The 17,866-nt window shown below is 33.0% G+C and overlaps 8 protein-coding genes across 10 annotated transcripts; 4 read left to right on the top strand and 4 right to left on the bottom strand.

The window, feature by feature from the left end:
* Nucleotides 1-393: 393 nt before the first annotated feature.
* Nucleotides 394-2,235, bottom strand: Wbp2 (WW domain binding protein 2). The gene is made up of 2 exons (XM_015926998.3): nucleotides 2,003-2,235; nucleotides 394-1,561 (listed from the first exon to the last, which is right to left on the bottom strand). The coding sequence occupies exons 1-2, from the start codon at nucleotides 2,114-2,116 to the stop codon at nucleotides 836-838; spliced, it is 840 nt and encodes a 279-aa protein (XP_015782484.2). The 5' UTR covers nucleotides 2,117-2,235; the 3' UTR covers nucleotides 394-835.
* A 367-nt stretch (nucleotides 2,236-2,602) lies between these two features.
* LOC107360364 (translocating chain-associated membrane protein 1) lies at nucleotides 2,603-5,256 on the bottom strand. The gene is made up of 6 exons (XM_015926997.3): nucleotides 5,027-5,256; nucleotides 4,730-4,897; nucleotides 4,331-4,662; nucleotides 3,982-4,092; nucleotides 3,371-3,514; nucleotides 2,603-3,273 (listed from the first exon to the last, which is right to left on the bottom strand). The coding sequence occupies exons 1-6, from the start codon at nucleotides 5,153-5,155 to the stop codon at nucleotides 3,024-3,026; spliced, it is 1,134 nt and encodes a 377-aa protein (XP_015782483.1). The 5' UTR covers nucleotides 5,156-5,256; the 3' UTR covers nucleotides 2,603-3,023.
* Nucleotides 5,257-6,009: 753 nt separating this feature from the next.
* On the top strand, nucleotides 6,010-7,548 carry Rnmt (RNA guanine-7 methyltransferase). The gene is made up of 2 exons (XM_015926995.3): nucleotides 6,010-6,327; nucleotides 6,405-7,548. The coding sequence occupies exon 2, from the start codon at nucleotides 6,411-6,413 to the stop codon at nucleotides 7,512-7,514; it is 1,104 nt and encodes a 367-aa protein (XP_015782481.1). The 5' UTR covers nucleotides 6,010-6,327; nucleotides 6,405-6,410; the 3' UTR covers nucleotides 7,515-7,548.
* On the bottom strand, nucleotides 7,481-8,819 carry mora (cysteine and histidine rich domain containing protein). Its single transcript, XM_015926996.3, has 2 exons — nucleotides 8,238-8,819; nucleotides 7,481-8,114 (listed from the first exon to the last, which is right to left on the bottom strand). The coding sequence occupies exons 1-2, from the start codon at nucleotides 8,683-8,685 to the stop codon at nucleotides 7,573-7,575; spliced, it is 990 nt and encodes a 329-aa protein (XP_015782482.2). The 5' UTR covers nucleotides 8,686-8,819; the 3' UTR covers nucleotides 7,481-7,572.
* Nucleotides 8,820-8,858: 39 nt separating this feature from the next.
* On the top strand, nucleotides 8,859-10,756 carry Orc1 (origin recognition complex subunit 1). Of its 2 annotated transcripts, XM_015926994.3 has the most exons (4): nucleotides 8,859-8,998; nucleotides 9,140-9,335; nucleotides 9,406-9,583; nucleotides 9,649-10,756. In XM_015926994.3, the coding sequence occupies exons 2-4, from the start codon at nucleotides 9,199-9,201 to the stop codon at nucleotides 10,495-10,497; spliced, it is 1,164 nt and encodes a 387-aa protein (XP_015782480.1). In that variant the 5' UTR covers nucleotides 8,859-8,998; nucleotides 9,140-9,198; the 3' UTR covers nucleotides 10,498-10,756. The 2 variants fall into 2 exon arrangements, with proteins under 2 accessions (XP_015782480.1, XP_089123242.1); XM_089267116.1 differs by lacking the exon at nucleotides 8,859-8,998 and having other exon boundaries at nucleotides 9,001-9,335.
* A 410-nt stretch (nucleotides 10,757-11,166) lies between these two features.
* On the top strand, nucleotides 11,167-13,285 carry LOC107360359 (uncharacterized). Its single transcript, XM_015926990.3, has 4 exons — nucleotides 11,167-11,802; nucleotides 12,053-12,307; nucleotides 12,372-13,031; nucleotides 13,098-13,285. The coding sequence occupies exons 1-4, from the start codon at nucleotides 11,779-11,781 to the stop codon at nucleotides 13,215-13,217; spliced, it is 1,059 nt and encodes a 352-aa protein (XP_015782476.1). The 5' UTR covers nucleotides 11,167-11,778; the 3' UTR covers nucleotides 13,218-13,285.
* Nucleotides 13,286-13,421: 136 nt separating this feature from the next.
* LOC107360358 (cytochrome P450 302a1, mitochondrial-like) lies at nucleotides 13,422-15,566 on the bottom strand. 2 transcript variants are annotated; one of them, XM_025160564.2, is made up of 2 exons: nucleotides 15,348-15,566; nucleotides 13,422-15,252 (listed from the first exon to the last, which is right to left on the bottom strand). In XM_025160564.2, the coding sequence occupies exon 2, from the start codon at nucleotides 15,091-15,093 to the stop codon at nucleotides 13,540-13,542; it is 1,554 nt and encodes a 517-aa protein (XP_025016332.2). In that variant the 5' UTR covers nucleotides 15,094-15,252; nucleotides 15,348-15,566; the 3' UTR covers nucleotides 13,422-13,539. The 2 variants fall into 2 exon arrangements, with proteins under 2 accessions (XP_025016332.2, XP_015782475.2); XM_015926989.3 differs by having other exon boundaries at nucleotides 13,422-15,150.
* Nucleotides 15,567-15,622: 56 nt separating this feature from the next.
* Nucleotides 15,623-16,922, top strand: LOC107360360 (heterogeneous nuclear ribonucleoprotein K). Its single transcript, XM_015926991.3, has one exon. The coding sequence runs from the start codon at nucleotides 15,879-15,881 to the stop codon at nucleotides 16,773-16,775; it is 897 nt and encodes a 298-aa protein (XP_015782477.1). The 5' UTR covers nucleotides 15,623-15,878; the 3' UTR covers nucleotides 16,776-16,922.
* The last annotated feature ends 944 nt before the right edge of the window (nucleotides 16,923-17,866 follow it).

Here is a 17,866-nt window from a genome sequence, read left to right as displayed (position 1 = left end):
TCTTTGATCTAGCTTTGAATCGAGCTTCATGTCTACCATGATCCTAATTCGAGAATGTAAGTAATTTCAGTTTTAAGTTGAATATGAATTAATCAATGAATTGACTATTATAGCTTTTGTTCATTTACTCGTATTGATACAGATGTGAGGATAGTTCTTTAAATAATCTTTCTGTATTTCATTTCTTTTCACCTACGGCACTTTAACTATTTAGAATGTAATTTATAATATTAGAAATAAGTTATTAAGATGTTCTTTGCTTTCTTATTTCCCGTTTCGTTAAGAACTTAATTCATGTAATTTTTAACCATTGAAATTATTGTAGATATTTGCATGAACTCCCAACGATTATTTAAAAGATTCGGATGCCAGTTTTTTGATAAATTTTGAGACTTTTCTTAGATCTTATTCATTTCATCTTTTTATTTACTTTCGGAACCATTCAATGAATGGACTGAGAAAACCCCAAAAAGGATAGGGCGAAGGATGGGGTAATTTACAATTTTTAATGAAACAAAGCGTAACATAAGACTTATATTATGTATCATTATATTAGACAACTTCCATTATTTATGATGATTGGATCAAACATTAGACGTGGTCAGATAGCTAAATACATATAATTTCAAAAGGGTGAGAAAAAAAGTAAATCTTGTAAGATTACGTGAAAATAACAGTGCTTTCACAAGCATATATTGAGAAAATTGGAAAAAATTTGTTCCGTTTAGGCCTTTTCGAGAATAAATTTGATTCAGCAAATACTAACAGAAAACAAAAACATGAAAATTGATCGATAATAATTGAGATAAAAGAAATATTTCAGTCCTATTTTTGACTATTGTTTCTTTTTTGTAGCTTCATCATATGTAGGTGGATGATCCACTCCTGGTACATTGAATCCTGGTCCAGCAGGAACATTTGGATTTAGAGTCGGATAAGCTCCTCCAGCAGCAGAAAATGGATCCATAGGTGACATTACATACTGAGTTGTAGCAGTAGGGTAAATTGCTGGTGTAACCGAAGAAGTACCAAACATGAGTTCAGCTGGGTTAGGATGAACGGCCGCGCCTGGAACCGAAGCAGTTACAGTGGTTGCTGTTATGAGACCTGGGTAAGGTGGAGGAACATCTGACGTGTAAATGAATCCAGGCGGAGGTGCATCTGGGAAGGTTTGAGTGGGTAGAACAAATCCGACAGGATAATTTGGTTGATAAACATCATCCGGAGCTTGGTAATAACTAGCTGCGGCAGGTGTAGGACTATAAGGTGGTGGAGCTGTAAATCCGCTTTGCTGAGCCATAGCAGCAGCCTGTTTAGCGGCATTTCGCATGGCTTGACCAAATTCAACGGCTCCACCTTTATTAAATTTCAATTCGAACCCAAATTCTGGATCTCCTCGGACTTTGCCTTTGATTGCATTTGCACCAAATATTGGCTGCTCAAGAGACAGATCAAACATCGAAAAGAATGGAGCCGAAAAGGATTTAAGATTGGCATTTTGTTTTAACGGAGTAGATGTGAATATTACTCTATGCGTCGTCAGGTAAATCCTTCCTTTCGCCTAGCAAGAGAAAATAGAAGAGTAATTAATTAGAATCGATTAAAGAATTAAACCATACAAGTTTGAAACAAAGGCAAACAATGCACTGATTTTTTTATCGTGAGAATGATGTCATAAAAGTATGGGTTAGTCATCATTTCATAAATCTGGTGCAATAACTATAACAAACGAATGAATTGTTATTTTAAAGCTGATAGGACCTTCAAATGAAATAACCAGAAAATTGATCAAGCTCAAGTCGTTAATTAGGCTTTCTAATACGCAGTGAACCCATTTCAGAGCATCAAGTCAAGCTTAAGATCGATTAGAGAATGAAAACCTAACATCAGCTAATACTGTATTTGTTATAGTTTGAATCAAAAATACAATAATGTATAGAGAAAAAGCTAAAATTATTTGTAAACAAAGAAAATATACAGATTTATTAAAGTGGATACTTACATGACCACGGGTTTTGATCTCACAATTAACAGAATCACAATATAACAGAATCAATTCACCAGAGTAAAGAAGAACACCTCCATTCTCTTGATGTGCGTTATTTAGTGATCCCATATTTGTTTTAGAAATTTAGATGTGTTATTTCTCGAGGAATGTTATATTGATGTAAGTTGGTAACACGATCAAACACAATTACTCAATAAATGATTATTTCGATGTTGTTGACAAATAAAACAAGTTGACAAGTAAATGTTTTCTAGAAATTTACAGAAACATACGTCAGTCTATCTCAGTACATCGTACATGTAACCATGTACACTTAATATCAAACTGAACCGCTTCTTTTGAATTGATTCAGTTTTACATGCTTTTTGGTGATCAATGATTAATGCACATCAATTTAAAATAGTTGATCGGTTTTCATGATTGATGCCTTCAAAACTCAGTATTTTTTCTATACTCGATTGATTCAATAAAATTTTCCCAAAACATGGCTCATTTGGGAAAGGGTTTACAGAAAGATTACAAATGAGTCGATTCTTGAAAAGTAAAACTTAATATTAACAACTGATAATTTGAAAGATATCCTTCAAGTTTGGATTGGATTAGAATAGATTGAATTTATTATTTTGATTGTCGATTTCTGAATTTACAAGTGAATCCATAGTCACGATTGTTAACTATTGCATCGTCAAGTAAATTTACCTTAGATTTTGATAGGCCTTTCAAAATTATTGCCACTAAAAAATTGGAAACACAAAAAAAACAATCGATAGATAGATCAATGTATAAAAATATTTTTTAACACCCATAGAGAGAAATTGTAAATTGGAGAGGAAGATTACAACAATTAATAATTTGTTTTGTTATCATGTGACAAAAAGTCATTTGTTTTTCCATCAATAATTTTAAATAATTTTCGTTAATTAATTAATAACTTAATATTTGATGTTGATCATCATATATCCATTGTATAAATTTGTTAAAATTGAATATTCAATATAATAATGATATGGTCAAACTAATGCTTAAGTTTGCCGGTTTTAGCTGCTGTCCTTTGTGTAACCATTTTCTTTGTATTTTGATCTACTTCAGGTAGCTCATTTACATCGTCATCGGTACGTTTAGGTTTTTTAGGTTGACTCTTGAATGCTTTCTTTTTAGCCTGTTGCTTCTCCGTGGCTCTTTCTCGCATTCGTTTCAAATGGAATGTGATGAAATTCCACATCATCCATGCTTGTAGGAAGAATAATGTTAATAAGCAATTGATTCTATTCAAACAATCAGAAAAAACAATGAAATTAGAGTTAATGGCAAATGTTTCAACAGAAATGATACATTGGTAAAATGATTGAGTCCTTGACTTACCTAATTAATTGTGTATTGAAATTTCCCTCGAATAAGGATAAGGTACTCTTTTGATTAACAGCTAGTCCATACCAGAATGTCAAGACAGAAAGAGTGATTGATGCTAAACGTACAAATACGAATAAAACGTTCCAAAGCTTGAAGCTAGAGAATAAATTTGAGAGATATTAGTACAAAGTCTTAAAAATCTAAATAATTATTTGAAAGGAGACAAGTAGGCCGAAAATTAAGAATTCAATTCACATTAGCAAGAATTAACGAGGTTGTTTGAACAACAATTTGCTTATATTAACAAGAGATCAAAAATTCGCATCAATGTATTGATATTGGAAATACATGTTTATACAAAACATGTTGATTAATGGTGAAAAGCAAAATTAATGGCAGCTGGTATTAGGCTGATGATAAACAATTTCCGAAAAGATAGAAAACAGATCATCGACTTGGTAGATTAGAAAAAAAATGAATGTAAACTTTTTAGATGTACGAAAGATAATATCTTAAGTTCTATAGTCTTCAGAATCATGTCAACAAATCATGAAGTGTGAACATCGTTCTTTTGGCTCAAATTGAGTACATTTAAAGTTTTTTTTTGTAAAATATTTACTCACCCATATTCAGATAATGGTACTTTATCAGCAAAGTAGCACAGTCTGGAGAAATGGAATAAAGCCTCGACGGTGTAATGCAAGACAGAAAGGCACAATGCAATTCGCGTGAAGCTTTAAGAAAAGAGGTTTATCGGTTAAATAAAAAAAAGGTAAGTGTTCAAAAAATTGTTCAGACGTGGATAGCCATGTCATCACTTGTGATGAGATCGCTAAACAAAGAGACTAAATCAATATTTTATGCTACTTTAATAAGTAGCATGAACAAGAAAAATGACTTAAATTTTATATCTTTTTATATCTAATCATAAAGAGATATGGACACGTATGATTTATTGAAATAGGTACTTACTTTAACACATAAGCGGCAGCGAAGAAGAAGAGATAAAGACTCGAATATGTTATCCGTGGGCCCATTTCTTCTTTTTTAATTTTTTGCAAATAAAGTTCGGGAAAAGTGTGTAACCAGTATGATATTTGAATAATAAAGTAAAATTTAAAGATGTAACTCATGTGGTGATAAGGATAGTCAATCCAAAGTTTAGAGATAGACCAAAGATAGCCTTCTCTCCGGATAATCTCAATTGCCCAAAGTATAGAAACCAAATAGAAAGATAAAAGTTGACCACTTTCATTGAATTTACTGTGTTTAATTTTTGACAGGTGAAGCCGGCGGTTTAGTTTCTATGAAAGCAAAAAAATTGGAAGTTGGTTAATGTGAAACTTAGGAATTAGGTGAAAATCAACTTACATCAAGCAAATATTCTTGGACAACAGCGTGCATAACTATTGAAATTAAGAAATAGAAGAAAATCAAAGCCAAATCTTTAGTACCATATGAGTATAGAACCGTTTGCTCATGTAGTTCGGTAACATTATGGCTCATTACGATAAAAAGGCTAGCCAAAGGAGAAGTTGCCTAAAATTAAGGAAAAACGCATAATAAATTAAATCAATGAATCAATCGGATGATGTTACTTCTCTGTGAAAAGAATGCAACGAGGATGATCAATTTACAATTAAGTAGTTGGCAATAGTCACTTCTAACCTGGAAAAGTAGTCCAACGATGAATATCATGGCCACGCAAGAAACAATATCAGGATGATTTTGAATGAAAAATTCATGACTAAGAATTGGGGGATTTTTGACAACACCGGTGCGCCTTTTAACAGGCATTTTTAATTTAAAAACAATTGATTTCCTAAATCAAAGTAAACCAAAGCAAATTTAAAAGTCTAACTGTAGATAAAATTGGTTAAATACTGTTACAAGCTGTTCTGTTATAACAAGTTAAGTTTGTTTTGTTGTGCCCGGAAGGACGTGTCCGCGAATGTGCAGACATCTTACAGACTCTTATTATACAATATGCTTGCGAGGGAAATTTGTTTTTCAGGTAATCAATTGAATCTTCCTGTAATGATAAAATTACAATTTCTTGTAATAGCAATTGAGTTATAATTTTAAAGAAAATTTTAATTTCACAATTTAAAGTGAATCTGCTATTAACAATCATTTATTGATGGATATCATTCATTATACGCAAACAGATCAATGATTAACAGCAAACATAATTTAAAAACAAAAGAAAAATTTTAATACAAATTAATTCAAATTGTTATTTGAAATTTTTTTGATGCTCAGATTTATCTTGGGATTTCGTTTCCTATTAAATTTCTTCAATGAGTAACAATTCTGGGGAATGAAACAATTTTTCAAATCATTTTGATTAAGACTCGTTTTTCAAGATGTCTTCACATTAAACGCTCTTTTTAGAAGCTCTGGTTATTGCTAATGGATTACTCGATCAGAGAACGAGAAATAAATCAATGCTGATTATATTCATCGTAACTTTGATATAAACCATTAGCAATAAACTTTTAGAATCAAAAGTACACCTTATTTTGGGAGAATTTGATTAAAAATTAAAAAATTTTAATATAATCCCGGTGCTTTACTATTTGATCATTAGATGGCGTTGGAAATTGTTTTCAGAAAAGGCCCGGCTTACTAAGCCGCTTTAAAAGATATCTTTTACTCCAAACAAATTGTGATTTTATAAACACTGTCCTCTTCATTATCGCGGTCATCTGTCTTTATACATTTATTACTCATAGGATTTATATCTTGGTGTTTCTTATTTTGGTCTATTTAATTTCATCTTATGACCAATAGTGATATCAAAAAAGAGCCTGATTGTACACCTTGCCGCTTAGTTGGTGCATCAGGAATCACAGCTATTGGTGCTTACATACTTAGCACTTCTCCTAAAACAAAAGTTCATCATACTCTTATCAGACTCTTTGGTTGCTCTTTTATTGGTCTTGGTGTTTACCAATTTTACAATTTAAGTAAGTGACTTTTACTTCAGCTTGATATTTTTATGATGAGTTCTAACTTTTCGTTATTTTAAATCTTCTATATTCAGTTCAAGATGAGCGGAACAAAAAGAAAGTTTGATGGACATGAAGAAGAACGGAACAAGAGACTTTCTACAGTGATTGCGGCTCATTATAATAAGATAGAAGAGAAGGGAATCGAGTCACGTAAGGAATCTAGAATCTACTATCTTCGTGCCTTCAACAATTGGGTTAAAGCAGTCATTATAGCTCAGGCTCTCGCTCAAGTCGATAAGGGAATGAATAAACAAAAACAATCAGAAAGAAAAATAACAGTTCTGGACATTGGATGTGGTAAAGGAGGTGACCTAAGAAAATATCGTCTTCACGGAGTAGCTAATTTGGTTTGTGTTGATATAGCTAACGAATCTCTGAATCAATGTCAAGAAAGGTACAAAGAGATGAGAAAACTCCCCAAGTCAAAAGAACCTTTATTTGAAGCATTTTTTATTGAAGCTGACGCAACTCGTGACAACTTAAATGCGAAAATGCAGGCTACTGAAGGCTTGATTGAAAAGCTCGGAGATAAAGAACAATTCGATTTGGTCAGTAGCCAATTCACTTTCCATTATTGTTTTGAGAGCTTACCTCAGGCAGAGAAAATGATTGAAAATATAGCTAACAACTTGAAAAGTGGAGGCTATTTCATCGGAACAACACCTGATGCTTATTATATTGTTTCTAAAGCTCGTAAACATGGACCCTCATTTGGTAATGAGGTTTATTCAGTGACGTTTGAGGATTCTTCTATTTTCAATAGTGATAAAAAAATTCCTTTGTTTGGAGCTCGCTACAATTTCCATCTTGATGGTTGCGTTGATTGTCCTGAGTTTCTGGTCCATTTTCCAACATTTGAGAAAATAGCTTTGAAATATGGGTTGAAATTATTATTCAAGCGGCGCTTTGAAGATTTTTATGACGAAAACCTTAAAAAAGGAGAAGAATCAGAACTATTAAGAAAGATGGGTGCCCTGGAAACTTTTCCTTCTTTCCATGGAAATCTCAAAGGCTCTCCTGCAGATTATGTTCACGCGCGTCAATACATCCAAGAACGTCACGTTCATAGAGTTGGAACTCTTTCTCAATCAGAATGGGAAGCAATAAATCTGTATCTTGTATTTGTATTTCAAAAATCGTAATTATTAAAATAAAAGTTAATTATAAAAGTTGCTATCCGATGCAGTATTTTTAGGTTAATTAAAGCTCTAACCTACTCCAATAGCTTTTGTCTGACTTTTTCATACAAATTTCAACTTTAGAGGGTGTAAACTCAACAGAACTGTTCTCTGTATCAATAATACCAAACAAGATGAAATCATGGCTGAAAATTTTCTCATCCTTATCACCAAATGTTATAGCAACACTTATTTTGACTCGGTTAGCTTTGATTAAGGATTTATCTGGTAATGGAAATTTCGAGTAAATCGTTAAGACAACATTATTACCAGTTTGATGCCAATCATATCGACATGATGTTTTCAAACTATCAGAATTTTCTTTGGTTTTTAGTTTAAACCACAAATGACTGCTTGATTCACATCCTTCTTGAGATAAAAACGTCTCGAAATCACTAGTTTTCTTTCGACAGCAGCTCCAGTACTTCATACCCTCATGAAAAATAGGAGTACCAGGGTGAAATAAACATTCCTCTTGGTTTGAATGAGGTCCTTCATAACTCTTTTTGCATCCATTATTCTTACAACTAGTCCCTATTTCAACTTTAGCAACATCACTTGAATCTGAAAACAGAAAAAATAGAAATTTTTTTAGTTCAGTTGAAAAAATCCTCTTCCCTAAATTCATTTACATGTTGGCAAAGAGTATAACTCTTACTCCTTGAATGTTGGTGATATTGAACTGACCTGTCAAACCTTTCTGGGTAGGATTTTCACTTTTCATTTTATCGAGTTGTTTCGTCAAGGTTGGTGAGATTACAGTTTTCAAGATAATCAAAGGGTCGTCTGCAGATGGTCGTTCACCAATATCATTGAGATTTATCGGCTTGTTAAGGATCTGTTCCATGCAAGATGATAAATTTTCCACAGACTCGTCTGTTGAAGATGACGATTTAACTGCTTGTTGTGGTTTCACATTACTGTGTCTACCACGGGTGCAACCGGGAAAATTTAGAAATTCTGTAAAATCGGTAGACTTTTTCGAGCAACACGACCAGCTCTTGAGGGCGTCGTGAAAAATAGGAACTCCTGAATGATAGGTACAAGCGTCATCTGAATTTTCTAGTTCACTGTAAGTTTTACCGCAGGCAGCATTATAGCAACGAAGAGAATGTTCCTGTGATGTAGAACACATTTCGCGTAATTTGGAGGATCTCCTAAATAGGCATAAATAAAAGAAATTAAATTAACAAAAAGGATTTATGAAAAAAACAGATAAAAGTTAGCTTTCAAACATTTCACGATTGTATCAACAATTTGAAGGATTTCCCAGCAAGTTATTTATCATTTGGGTTTCAGTCTTATATAAGTGCTGCTTATGTTATTGGGAAAGTCAGCTACCTGGTGGGAATAGCTTATGCCTTTGACTGGCGCCATGCTGCTGATGATTTAAAGGAGTCTGGTTGCCTAGTAACTTTTTTCACATGTTTTTTTTTCATTATTCAAAGGTAATTATGTCTTTAATTTGTTAATTATCGCTTTTGGTTGATTAATTAATTTTATTTCCTGTTTTTCTGTGTCTACATTATGTGTTGTTAATTTTAAACGATTCAGTAACAAGGTTCATCTTTATCTTTGTCAATCTTCAGGTGCTTTTCGGCTTTCCTTTCAGTTTATTTTTGATTGTAATTAAGGAAAACAAATAATTATGGAAAATATCAAAGTTGCCAAACAAAATTTAAGAACTTCAGCTGCTCTACCAATGTATAAACTGCCATGTAGAGAAATGGAATTCGATAAAATTTATGACTTCATTATGGATCGATATCAAGCTCAAAACGGAGGGTTAGTAAAATTCATATTTTTAATTGTTCCGTTCTTTTAAAAATTCCTTTTCTCACTTATTACTTATTAGGTGTTACTATCTTGCTGGTGTACCTGGGACAGGTAAAACTGCTACTGTTAGAGGTGTTCGGAGATCAATTGAAGAGAATTTCAAAAAGTTGAAAATCAGAAAAGGCTCTCTTGTGTTTATCGAAGTAAATGGGTTAAAATTGACGGATCCTTACCAATGTTACTCTTCCGTTTATCATGTATGAACTCAATAATCATATTCATTGATGATTGTTAGATTATAATCTATTCTTTCTCATTACAGGCATTAACAAAAAAGCGAACATCAGCTAAAAAGGCCGAAGAATTATTACATGATATGTTCTGTTCACCTAAATCTAGTGATCCTTTTGTGGTTTTAATTGTTGATGAGCTTGATTCTCTGCAAACCTCTAAGCAAGATATACTCTATCATCTATTCGACTGGCCATCTAGACCGAGCTCTAAACTAGTAGTCATCGCTATTGCAAATACTCTCGATTTACCTGAACGTATAATGGATAAAAGAGTCGTATCTCGAGCTGGCTATGGACGACTTGACTTCCATCCCTACAAATTCGGAGAGCTACAAAGTATTGTCGCGGCTCGCCTCAAAGGTACAAAGGATTTTTTTGCGTCAGACGGTATCCAATTAGTTGCTCGGAAAGTTGCATCAATTTCTGGTGATGCTCGTAAAGTTTTGGATATTTGCAGACGGTCTATAGAAATTGCTGAAGAAGAATGGAATGGTGTAGGCAAAATAGAGGTTAACCGTAATCATGCATTGAAAGCTGTAAATGAGACAACTTCAGCACCTAAAATGGTATACATAAGAAATGCATCAGAATTTGAGAAAAAACTTTTAACTGCTATTATCAAGCATTTTCAAGTGTCTGGGACAGAAGAAGGCTTTTGTATGGATATCTATCGATATTTTGTTGATTTATGTGAAGCTGATGATATATCTGATGTAAACTTTTCTGAGTTTCTTGAGGTAGCTCAAAGTTTACATGAATCTAGATTGATTATTTTGGAATCAGATAAAGTGGATAGCCAAAGACGTATTCGTCTCATCGTATCTTCTGAGGATGTTGACTTTGCTTTAAAATTGGATAAAAATTCAATTGATCTATGATATTTATTCTTCTTATTCTGTTTCTCGTCTACAGACCCTCAGTCTTTCGCCTCATTCAGCCTAAAATCGTGATTCTTCCTGCCATTTCATTTGAAAATAACTATTTTTATATTTATCATGGACTCAAAACGTTACAATTTTGTAAACAAATCACTTTCAACAACTCTTTTCTCATGTAATTATGATCATTTCTTTTTCATTTTTTACAACCCTATTCATTTAAAGAATGTCTAAATAAATTTGACTGACCAAAAGCTTCCATTTCTTTTGTAACTTTATGTTTTTGCGTCATTATCTTTTAAGTATAACTCATAAGTCTTCGACCTTTTCCGTGTTCTACCGAAATTTCATACCATAGATAATTCAATGCCAAATCAATTCTCTCGTTTTCTGCTCTTCTCTTTTGGATTAGCTTTTGATTTCTTAATTTTTCTGACTTCTGATTTGTATTTACTACCAAAATCCTCAAATTGTTGAGCTTACAGGTTTCTTTTACATTTATCAATAAAACGATTTGCTAGACGGTAAATAATCAAAACCGATGAATTTTGGTTGTTAACTGTATTAAGACCTTCTTTGTTCTAGCACTAGATAGAGGCTATTGCGGCCAGTAAGCCCGGAAATGTGTCAAATATGTAGTTACCTTATATCAATAATTATAACTTGCTCTTGTCATTGACAAGAGTAACTGTCAACACTATTCTTTACATCCAAACCGGCTTATTGATTACTTGTGAGATAAGGTTAGAAAAATAAAGTCTATTATTGATCAATTTGATTATAAGACTTATAAGTATTAAGATCGTAAAAATTGATAAAAGTTTGAAATTATCAAATTAAAAAGATGAAAAATCCATGTTTTTGACTCTTTGTAGATGAAAATGGTTGAAAGAGATGGTGAAGTATTATTTACAAATCTGGTCTACAGCTGATTGTATAACTAGGTTTCATCACTTGAAGTGTTCAAAAAGGATGATGGTGCTTTCTTCATATTTAGATAACTAAATAACTGCTAATCATTTCACTTTACATTCAAGCAGTCATGATTTATTATCAACATTTTTGTTGACAGTTTCAAAGTTCAATTTATGTGATCCATCTCTATCATAGCGTTATTTGCAATAATCTTCTCTATTTTGTCATACCGTTCCTTGGTTGGCTCATCATTACTTATTTTGCTTGTTTGATTTCACTAGATTTCTTCACTCGTTTTTGGAATAAATGTGATGACCGAAAATTTTCACAATCTGCTAACTTCCAATATACTGAATAATTAAGAGCATGAATGGTAATAAAGACGCTCAGGTAAGAAATCATTTTTGCTGTTTGCCCTACCTCAACATCATATATTTACTACCTATTAGTATTGTTTATCTTAATATACTGATTATGCTTTCCATGAGTTGGTTATTTTAGTGAGATTTTATTGAATAGCACCTATTAGCAACATAATAAAATAACTCTGCCAATCAACCAATAGCCCCCAATGAATAAATTGATTCTAATTTTAGTGTCTTGTTATCTATTTTCTTGATGAATTACATGATTTGTTTAGGGTCTTGGAATCAATGATAATAATCGAGCTCATCCTGATGACGAATATGAAGATGATGGATCAGGAATAGAGGACGATGCACCCGAAAGCTTCCAAGCCATGGTGGTTACAGAGCCTCCTTGGGCAACATTTCCTGATTTATTGAGAGTACCGACAAGCATCAACAATAATATAGCAGCTGAAGATGATTCACCCGAGAGTTTATCATTCGCTGCTACTCAGTCATTCAGATCAAATGAATCAAGCTCTGGTTATGTAAATTTCTTGATTTTTCAACATTTTTCACCCTCAAATTAATCTATTTTTCATTCATCTACAGAGATCAACCGCTGCCAATCCATCAAACCAAGCATCATCTAGTAACACCAATGCTCCAATAAGAAGTTCATCATCGAGAAATCGTCCCTCTTTTACCCATCCAGATGTATCTCAAACTGAACAATCTAATGTACCCAGTGCCTCATCTCAACCAGGATCATCTTCAACAACACCCGTGGAGCCCTCGGGGACAGCATCTTCGTCGAGCTCCAGGTCATTTTTACCTAATAATTCAATGTTTAATGCATCAAGTCGATATCCCTCTAATTCCAGTCAACCTGATCATACAAATCGAATTGTTCATCATCCACATCGCAGTTCGATTAATAGTTTAAACCTCTCATCTGCGTTATGCTCTTCATCTTATTCTTTTCACCCTCCTTCATCATCAGCCTCTCCATCTTCTTCTTTAAACATTTCCTTAGCTCCCATAGCCAGTGCATTAGCTCAGGTCCAATCATCCGTTGATGCTTTAAGCAAACAGGTTAATGAAAGATTGGATGCATTGGAAGGTCGGATAAATAATTTAGATCTTACATCTTCATCTCTTAATTATTCATCATGCATTTCAGCTGATAATAATGCAGCAAATTCTGAAACCAAAAGTTCCAGAGAAATCCACCCAGAATCTTTGAAAGTCTTCATTAAAGAACAAAGAAAGGTGAGTTTTCCAGACATGGCTACTTAGTTCTGATAATAATAATTGTATTTTTATTTATATTTTCAGGAAATGCATAATGAACGTCGTGCATTTTTATTATCATTTGCTGAGGCTTTAAGAAATGCAGCTGAATCTGTAACTCGACCAGAACCATCAACTTCTGGACTTAATGGACCTAAATTTTGATTGAAGCGCGCTAAATTGATTGTTCAAAACTTAAGTAGTCAAAATAAAAAAAATGGATTCTTCACAAATCTAGACAATTTGAAAGCACAATAAATTTATAAATGTGTTCTGTGTTAATTCATCAAAAAGACAATAATCAAAATAATATAAAAGTTCAACCTTTAATTTAAAAGTCCTTTAGTAATAATATTCATGATACAAAAATCAAATAAAAAATCATCCTTTTAATAAAAAAAAGATTACGATAAAAATATCAGCAAAAGATAATTTCAAAATTCATAGATTATTCAAGTAAAAAAATTAAAATGTAAACTTCATAAAGTTAGTTTGAAATGTCAATAAATCTTAACTTTAAAGGACCAACTGGAACGTTAATGAAACGAGTTTTAGCTCGGAATGGCTCATCATCATCAAATTCAACGCGAAAATTCCTTAAAATTTTGGCAATTAAAATGTAAAGTTCTAATTCAGATAAACGTCTTCCTATACACATTCTAGCTCCATAACCGAAAGGAAGCATAGCAAATGGTGATGCCTTTGGCCAGTTCCCTCGTTCCAAAGCTAACCACCTTTCAGGAATAAACTCATTAGGTCGAGGAAAGTTTGATTCCTGCATACAAGCCACTTGATTTTGAACAATTATCATGGTTCCAGTTGGTATATGAAAACCTCTGATTGTCATATCTCGAGTTGTAACTCTTCCAGTTCCAATTGAAAAGGGATTGATTCTCATTGATTCTTTAACACAGGCCTTTAAATATTTCATTTGCTGAAGACTTTCAACGGAAATAGGTTCTTTGCCACTCGGGAATATTTCAAATAATTCTTTGCGAACTTGATCTTGACATTTCTGGTTACATGAAAGATGATAGAGAGCAAAAGCGACGACAAAAGAGGTTGTATCGAAAGCAGCCAAGAACAAATCCATTATTATTGTAAAAATATCTTTTTTTGTAGCTTCGGGTTGATTAAACAATTGAGACACAATAGATTTGGCTCCATGAATAGAAGTTGAATTGCGATCAATGTTTTCAATGAATTTAGATATTATATCACCCATGACATCCTGTGATTTAACCAATCTCTTATAGTCAGAGGTCGGAAAATATTGCCACAGGTTAGTTGCTGCCAATTCAGTAGCCATAATTGCTTCATGAGTCTCATGAATTGCGCCAAATAAAGCTTCACTTTCACTTGTTCCTTTGAGATTCAGACATCCAAGTTGTTGACCAACAAATACTCGTCCATTGGTTTCTAGAGCCCACCTGTAGAGATGCGGCATTAAATTTTCAACTGAACCGGAGAGACTTCTAATTTCAAGTATATTAGATATTAATTGGTCAGCTGTCAAACTAATTTCAGGAATAAATTGATTTATCTGGGATTGATTGAGTAGCATCGACTGCACAAGCTTCCTAGATCGATACCAAGCATCTCCATTTTCTGTGAACATTCCACCAGATGAATAAATATGAGGTCTATCATGACGGTATTTGCAAAGTGCTCGGTGTGAACGACGATAAGGATATTTCCCTTCATTGCGAAAAACTGAGTCCATGTCAGAAGGATCAAAGACATGAAGGATACTGAATTTTCCAAAAAGTACTTCTCGAACCAATGGACCATATTTCTTTAAATTGGCCTCACAATTTTCTGGCGTTTTTTCAATATCATATTCGCCGATATAAGGTAAATAACGCCAAGTATTCCCTATTAAGGGCATGGGCTTAGGACCGGGAATTTGGTTATAAGGTTTTGCTTGACATACCGTGTTTGGAGACGTAAATGAGCGAGTTGATATTATTTTCGCGGCTTTTCCAGGTGATAAACTTGAGTGGCAGCTTAAAGATTTGATCAAATGATGATTGGCTACCATTTTTCTTGGTCGATGTTGATTTCAGCTGAATTGACACGTCAAAATGAACAATCTAAACTAGATATTGAGATGTTAGAAATTCAAGTTATTTGACCTTGTAGTAAGAATATGAACTCAAGCTAAAGTTGGGTAAGTCGTCAAATGAAAGTTGAATTTCAACTAGAAAATAGTTCAAGATGAAAATTGTCGCAAAGATGTTATCAATAATTTCATAAGCGATAAATTTACTAACTATTGTAGTTTATAATACTTACTTGTAAATGATTACATCTGAAATTCAGTGCAAAGATTATATGCTTTAATCATTCAAAGTATCATTGAAAACTAAACACAGCTAACAGGAACATTAAGGCAACGAACTATGAACAATGGCATGAAATGATGATATATTAATCGGAATCATGAGAATACTCACTAACAATCAGTTCCATTAAATAGCAAGATTGATGACATTACTTTTAACAGAGTTTGTTCAAAATAATTTACTTTAACACTACAATGGTCAATATATCGGATAAATCACAATTTACTTTATATCGATTAAATTGGTCGATACATTGATTGGTTTTAAAGATTGTTTGTTACTGCTCAGCTTGCAACCAGATTGTACAAACTTGATTTTTTATTGTGAACCATTTGATATTGAATGATTATTTTTTTAAACGGAAAATTAGTTCTCAAAATTTCTATTATTGTTTCGTCGCATGGCCTTTTTGCTTAATTTTTGTTGTATTCTTAAATTATGATTCATTGAATTTTTGACTTAAAATTGTTATCATCTTCTGATGGAGGAAAAGCAAGAAAGCTCTAAAGGACCTAGTAATGGTGATGCTGAATCTATCGAGCCTCCAAATAAAAAATTTAGAGCAAGTGATAATGTTGATATTCGCTTATTGATCTCTCGTAAGGAAGCTGGTGCCATAATTGGTAAAGGTGGTGTTAATATAAACCATTTACGTAAAACTTACAAATCAAGTGTAACCATACCAGATTGCCATGGTCCAGAGAGAGTTTTGAACATTCTTATTTCATTAGACTCACTCAATGATTTCATGATGGACATGATTGGTTACCTTGAAGATAAAAGTAATGACAAGGAGGTTGAACTTAGACTTTTGATTCACACTTCGATCGCCGGTGGAATCATCGGTAAAGCTGGTAAAAAGATCCGTGAATTGCGGGAACAAACTAAAGCTGCCATTAAAGTTTACAGTCAATGTTGTCCTAACTCTACTGAAAGAATATGTGCCATTTCTGGGGGTCCAACTGTTGTCGCCAACGCAGTAAAGGTTATTTTGGATATTATTCTGTCCACTCCCCTCAAAGGCATTGTCAAGTTATATGATCCTCGAATGAGTGATCCATTTGTTATCAATGCTGTTGATTATGGTGGTATAATTGATCCTTCTTATGCTACAAACATCTATCGCAATCTTACCCGAGTTGCAGCCACACCGTTAGCAATGGCTCGGAATCGTTTGGGCGAAGTTTGGGATCCTAGGAATGCTATTCATGTCCCTATCACAGATTTGCGAGCTGCAGCAGCTGATCCTAAAGCATGGATTCAAGCCAGTCATCAGTATGCTCCCTATGCACCCCAGATGGGCCCTGAAGTTACTGGAGCTCCAATTCCAACCACAACTGATCTTTTTCAGAGATGGGTCACTCCTGTTAAATTTTAAAATAACACGTAAACAATAAAAAACCACAACAGAAAACAATTCTATTTTTACCGAATTCACCTCATCTTGGTCACAAAACTCTTTTTTTCTTCATTTATGATACCTCGCTTTTTGCTATTAAATCATGAAATGTTGATCGAGTTTAAATCCGACTTCTACCTTAAAAGCACCACTTGCTCTTCTACAATCATTACAATAATTACTGAAATATACGACAACATATAACCAGCTAATGCAACTTAACGACAATCACTTAATCTACCATCTGTCGGTCCGTCTGATCATCTGTCTTCGCTATTTCGGGTAATCATCAAATTGATGATTTATTGGCCATGCTTGATGTTTTAAAAATAGATTTGTTTTATTTGTTAAGATTGGATAATATAATTCGATAAAAAATATCCTTTAGATGAAACAAACATCGTCAATATACAATATTTGGGACCTGATATTAAGAATGAGTTCGATGAACAAATCTCGTAAATGTTTTCAAACAAATGAACTTATACACAAAAATATCTTTTATATAAGGATCATTATTTTTTCGTCAACTATCATCGTTTCTTAAAAGTGCTTTCATTCACCCCGAATGTTCAATGTAAACTTTGAATTCAATATTGTGAGCTTTATCAAATGTGATATCTTTTTATAAAATGTTATGTTTCAGGGATAAATCCTGTTTATCCTTACCTTTGTTAGCATCAGAAGTGAATATGATATTAAGTAAGTATTTCAATGTAAGATACTCACAGATATGAATTTGAACTAACTTATTGTTTGAAAGTCAATTTGAGGCCTTAATGATAAATTGTAAAACGATTGTCTCATTTTTGTTCTACTTTTTCAGTTCACCAAACATCTTGTATCCTATTGAACAAATATTTAAATATTTTTATTGTACTTCATTATAATTTGAGTGTATGTAAATGTTGAATGAAAATTAAATTTAAATAATCTAAATGGAATCTCATCGTAGAATTTTCATAATAATATCTAAATCATTCAAATTACATTGAAGCAAAAGCAACTATTGATTCAACTTTGTAAAAATAAAATGATTTGTATCAAAGAGTAAAGGAGTAAAGGACTCC

The sequence above is a fragment of the Tetranychus urticae genome, chromosome 2 (genome assembly GCF_039701765.1).
Source record: "Tetranychus urticae isolate SD_2017Ah chromosome 2, NJAU_TeUrti_SD_1.0, whole genome shotgun sequence".
Classification (NCBI taxonomy): Eukaryota; Metazoa; Arthropoda; class Arachnida; order Trombidiformes; family Tetranychidae; genus Tetranychus; species Tetranychus urticae.
This window is presented reverse-complemented; position numbering and strand designations above follow the sequence as displayed.

What these genes read in the sequence shown, in the direction of transcription:
- LOC107360359 (XM_015926990.3), top strand. Translation starts at nt 11,779, where the DNA reads ATGAATGGTAATAAAGACGCTCAG. An exon ending in ATGGTAATAAAGACGCTCAG is followed by an intron (nt 11,803 to 12,052) that starts GTAAGAAATCAT and finishes TGATTTGTTTAG; the next exon opens with GGTCTTGGAATCAATGATAA. An exon ending in TCATTAAAGAACAAAGAAAG is followed by an intron (nt 13,032 to 13,097) that starts GTGAGTTTTCCA and finishes TTATATTTTCAG; the next exon opens with GAAATGCATAATGAACGTCG.
- Orc1 (XM_015926994.3), top strand. Translation starts at nt 9,199, where the DNA reads ATGGAAAATATCAAAGTTGCCAAACAAAATTTAAGAACTTCAGCTGCT. An exon ending in TATCAAGCTCAAAACGGAGG is followed by an intron (nt 9,336 to 9,405) that starts GTTAGTAAAATT and finishes ATTACTTATTAG; the next exon opens with GTGTTACTATCTTGCTGGTG. An exon ending in GTTACTCTTCCGTTTATCAT is followed by an intron (nt 9,584 to 9,648) that starts GTATGAACTCAA and finishes TTCTCATTACAG; the next exon opens with GCATTAACAAAAAAGCGAAC.
- Wbp2 (XM_015926998.3), bottom strand. Translation starts at nt 2,116, where the DNA reads ATGGGATCACTAAATAACGCACATCAAGAGAATGGAGGTGTTCTTCTT. An exon ending in AGATCAAAACCCGTGGTCAT is followed by an intron (nt 1,562 to 2,002) that starts GTAAGTATCCAC and finishes TTCTCTTGCTAG; the next exon opens with GCGAAAGGAAGGATTTACCT.
- mora (XM_015926996.3), bottom strand. Translation starts at nt 8,685, where the DNA reads ATGTGTTCTACATCACAGGAACATTCTCTTCGTTGCTATAATGCTGCC. An exon ending in TACCCAGAAAGGTTTGACAG is followed by an intron (nt 8,115 to 8,237) that starts GTCAGTTCAATA and finishes TTCTGTTTTCAG; the next exon opens with ATTCAAGTGATGTTGCTAAA.
- LOC107360364 (XM_015926997.3), bottom strand. Translation starts at nt 5,155, where the DNA reads ATGCCTGTTAAAAGGCGCACCGGTGTTGTCAAAAATCCCCCAATTCTT. An exon ending in GCTGCCGCTTATGTGTTAAA is followed by an intron (nt 4,093 to 4,330) that starts GTAAGTACCTAT and finishes CTTTTCTTAAAG; the next exon opens with CTTCACGCGAATTGCATTGT. An exon ending in GTACCATTATCTGAATATGG is followed by an intron (nt 3,515 to 3,981) that starts GTGAGTAAATAT and finishes TTTATTCTCTAG; the next exon opens with CTTCAAGCTTTGGAACGTTT.
- Rnmt (XM_015926995.3), top strand. Translation starts at nt 6,411, where the DNA reads ATGAGCGGAACAAAAAGAAAGTTTGATGGACATGAAGAAGAACGGAAC.
- LOC107360360 (XM_015926991.3), top strand. Translation starts at nt 15,879, where the DNA reads ATGGAGGAAAAGCAAGAAAGCTCTAAAGGACCTAGTAATGGTGATGCT.
- LOC107360358 (XM_025160564.2), bottom strand. Translation starts at nt 15,093, where the DNA reads ATGGTAGCCAATCATCATTTGATCAAATCTTTAAGCTGCCACTCAAGT.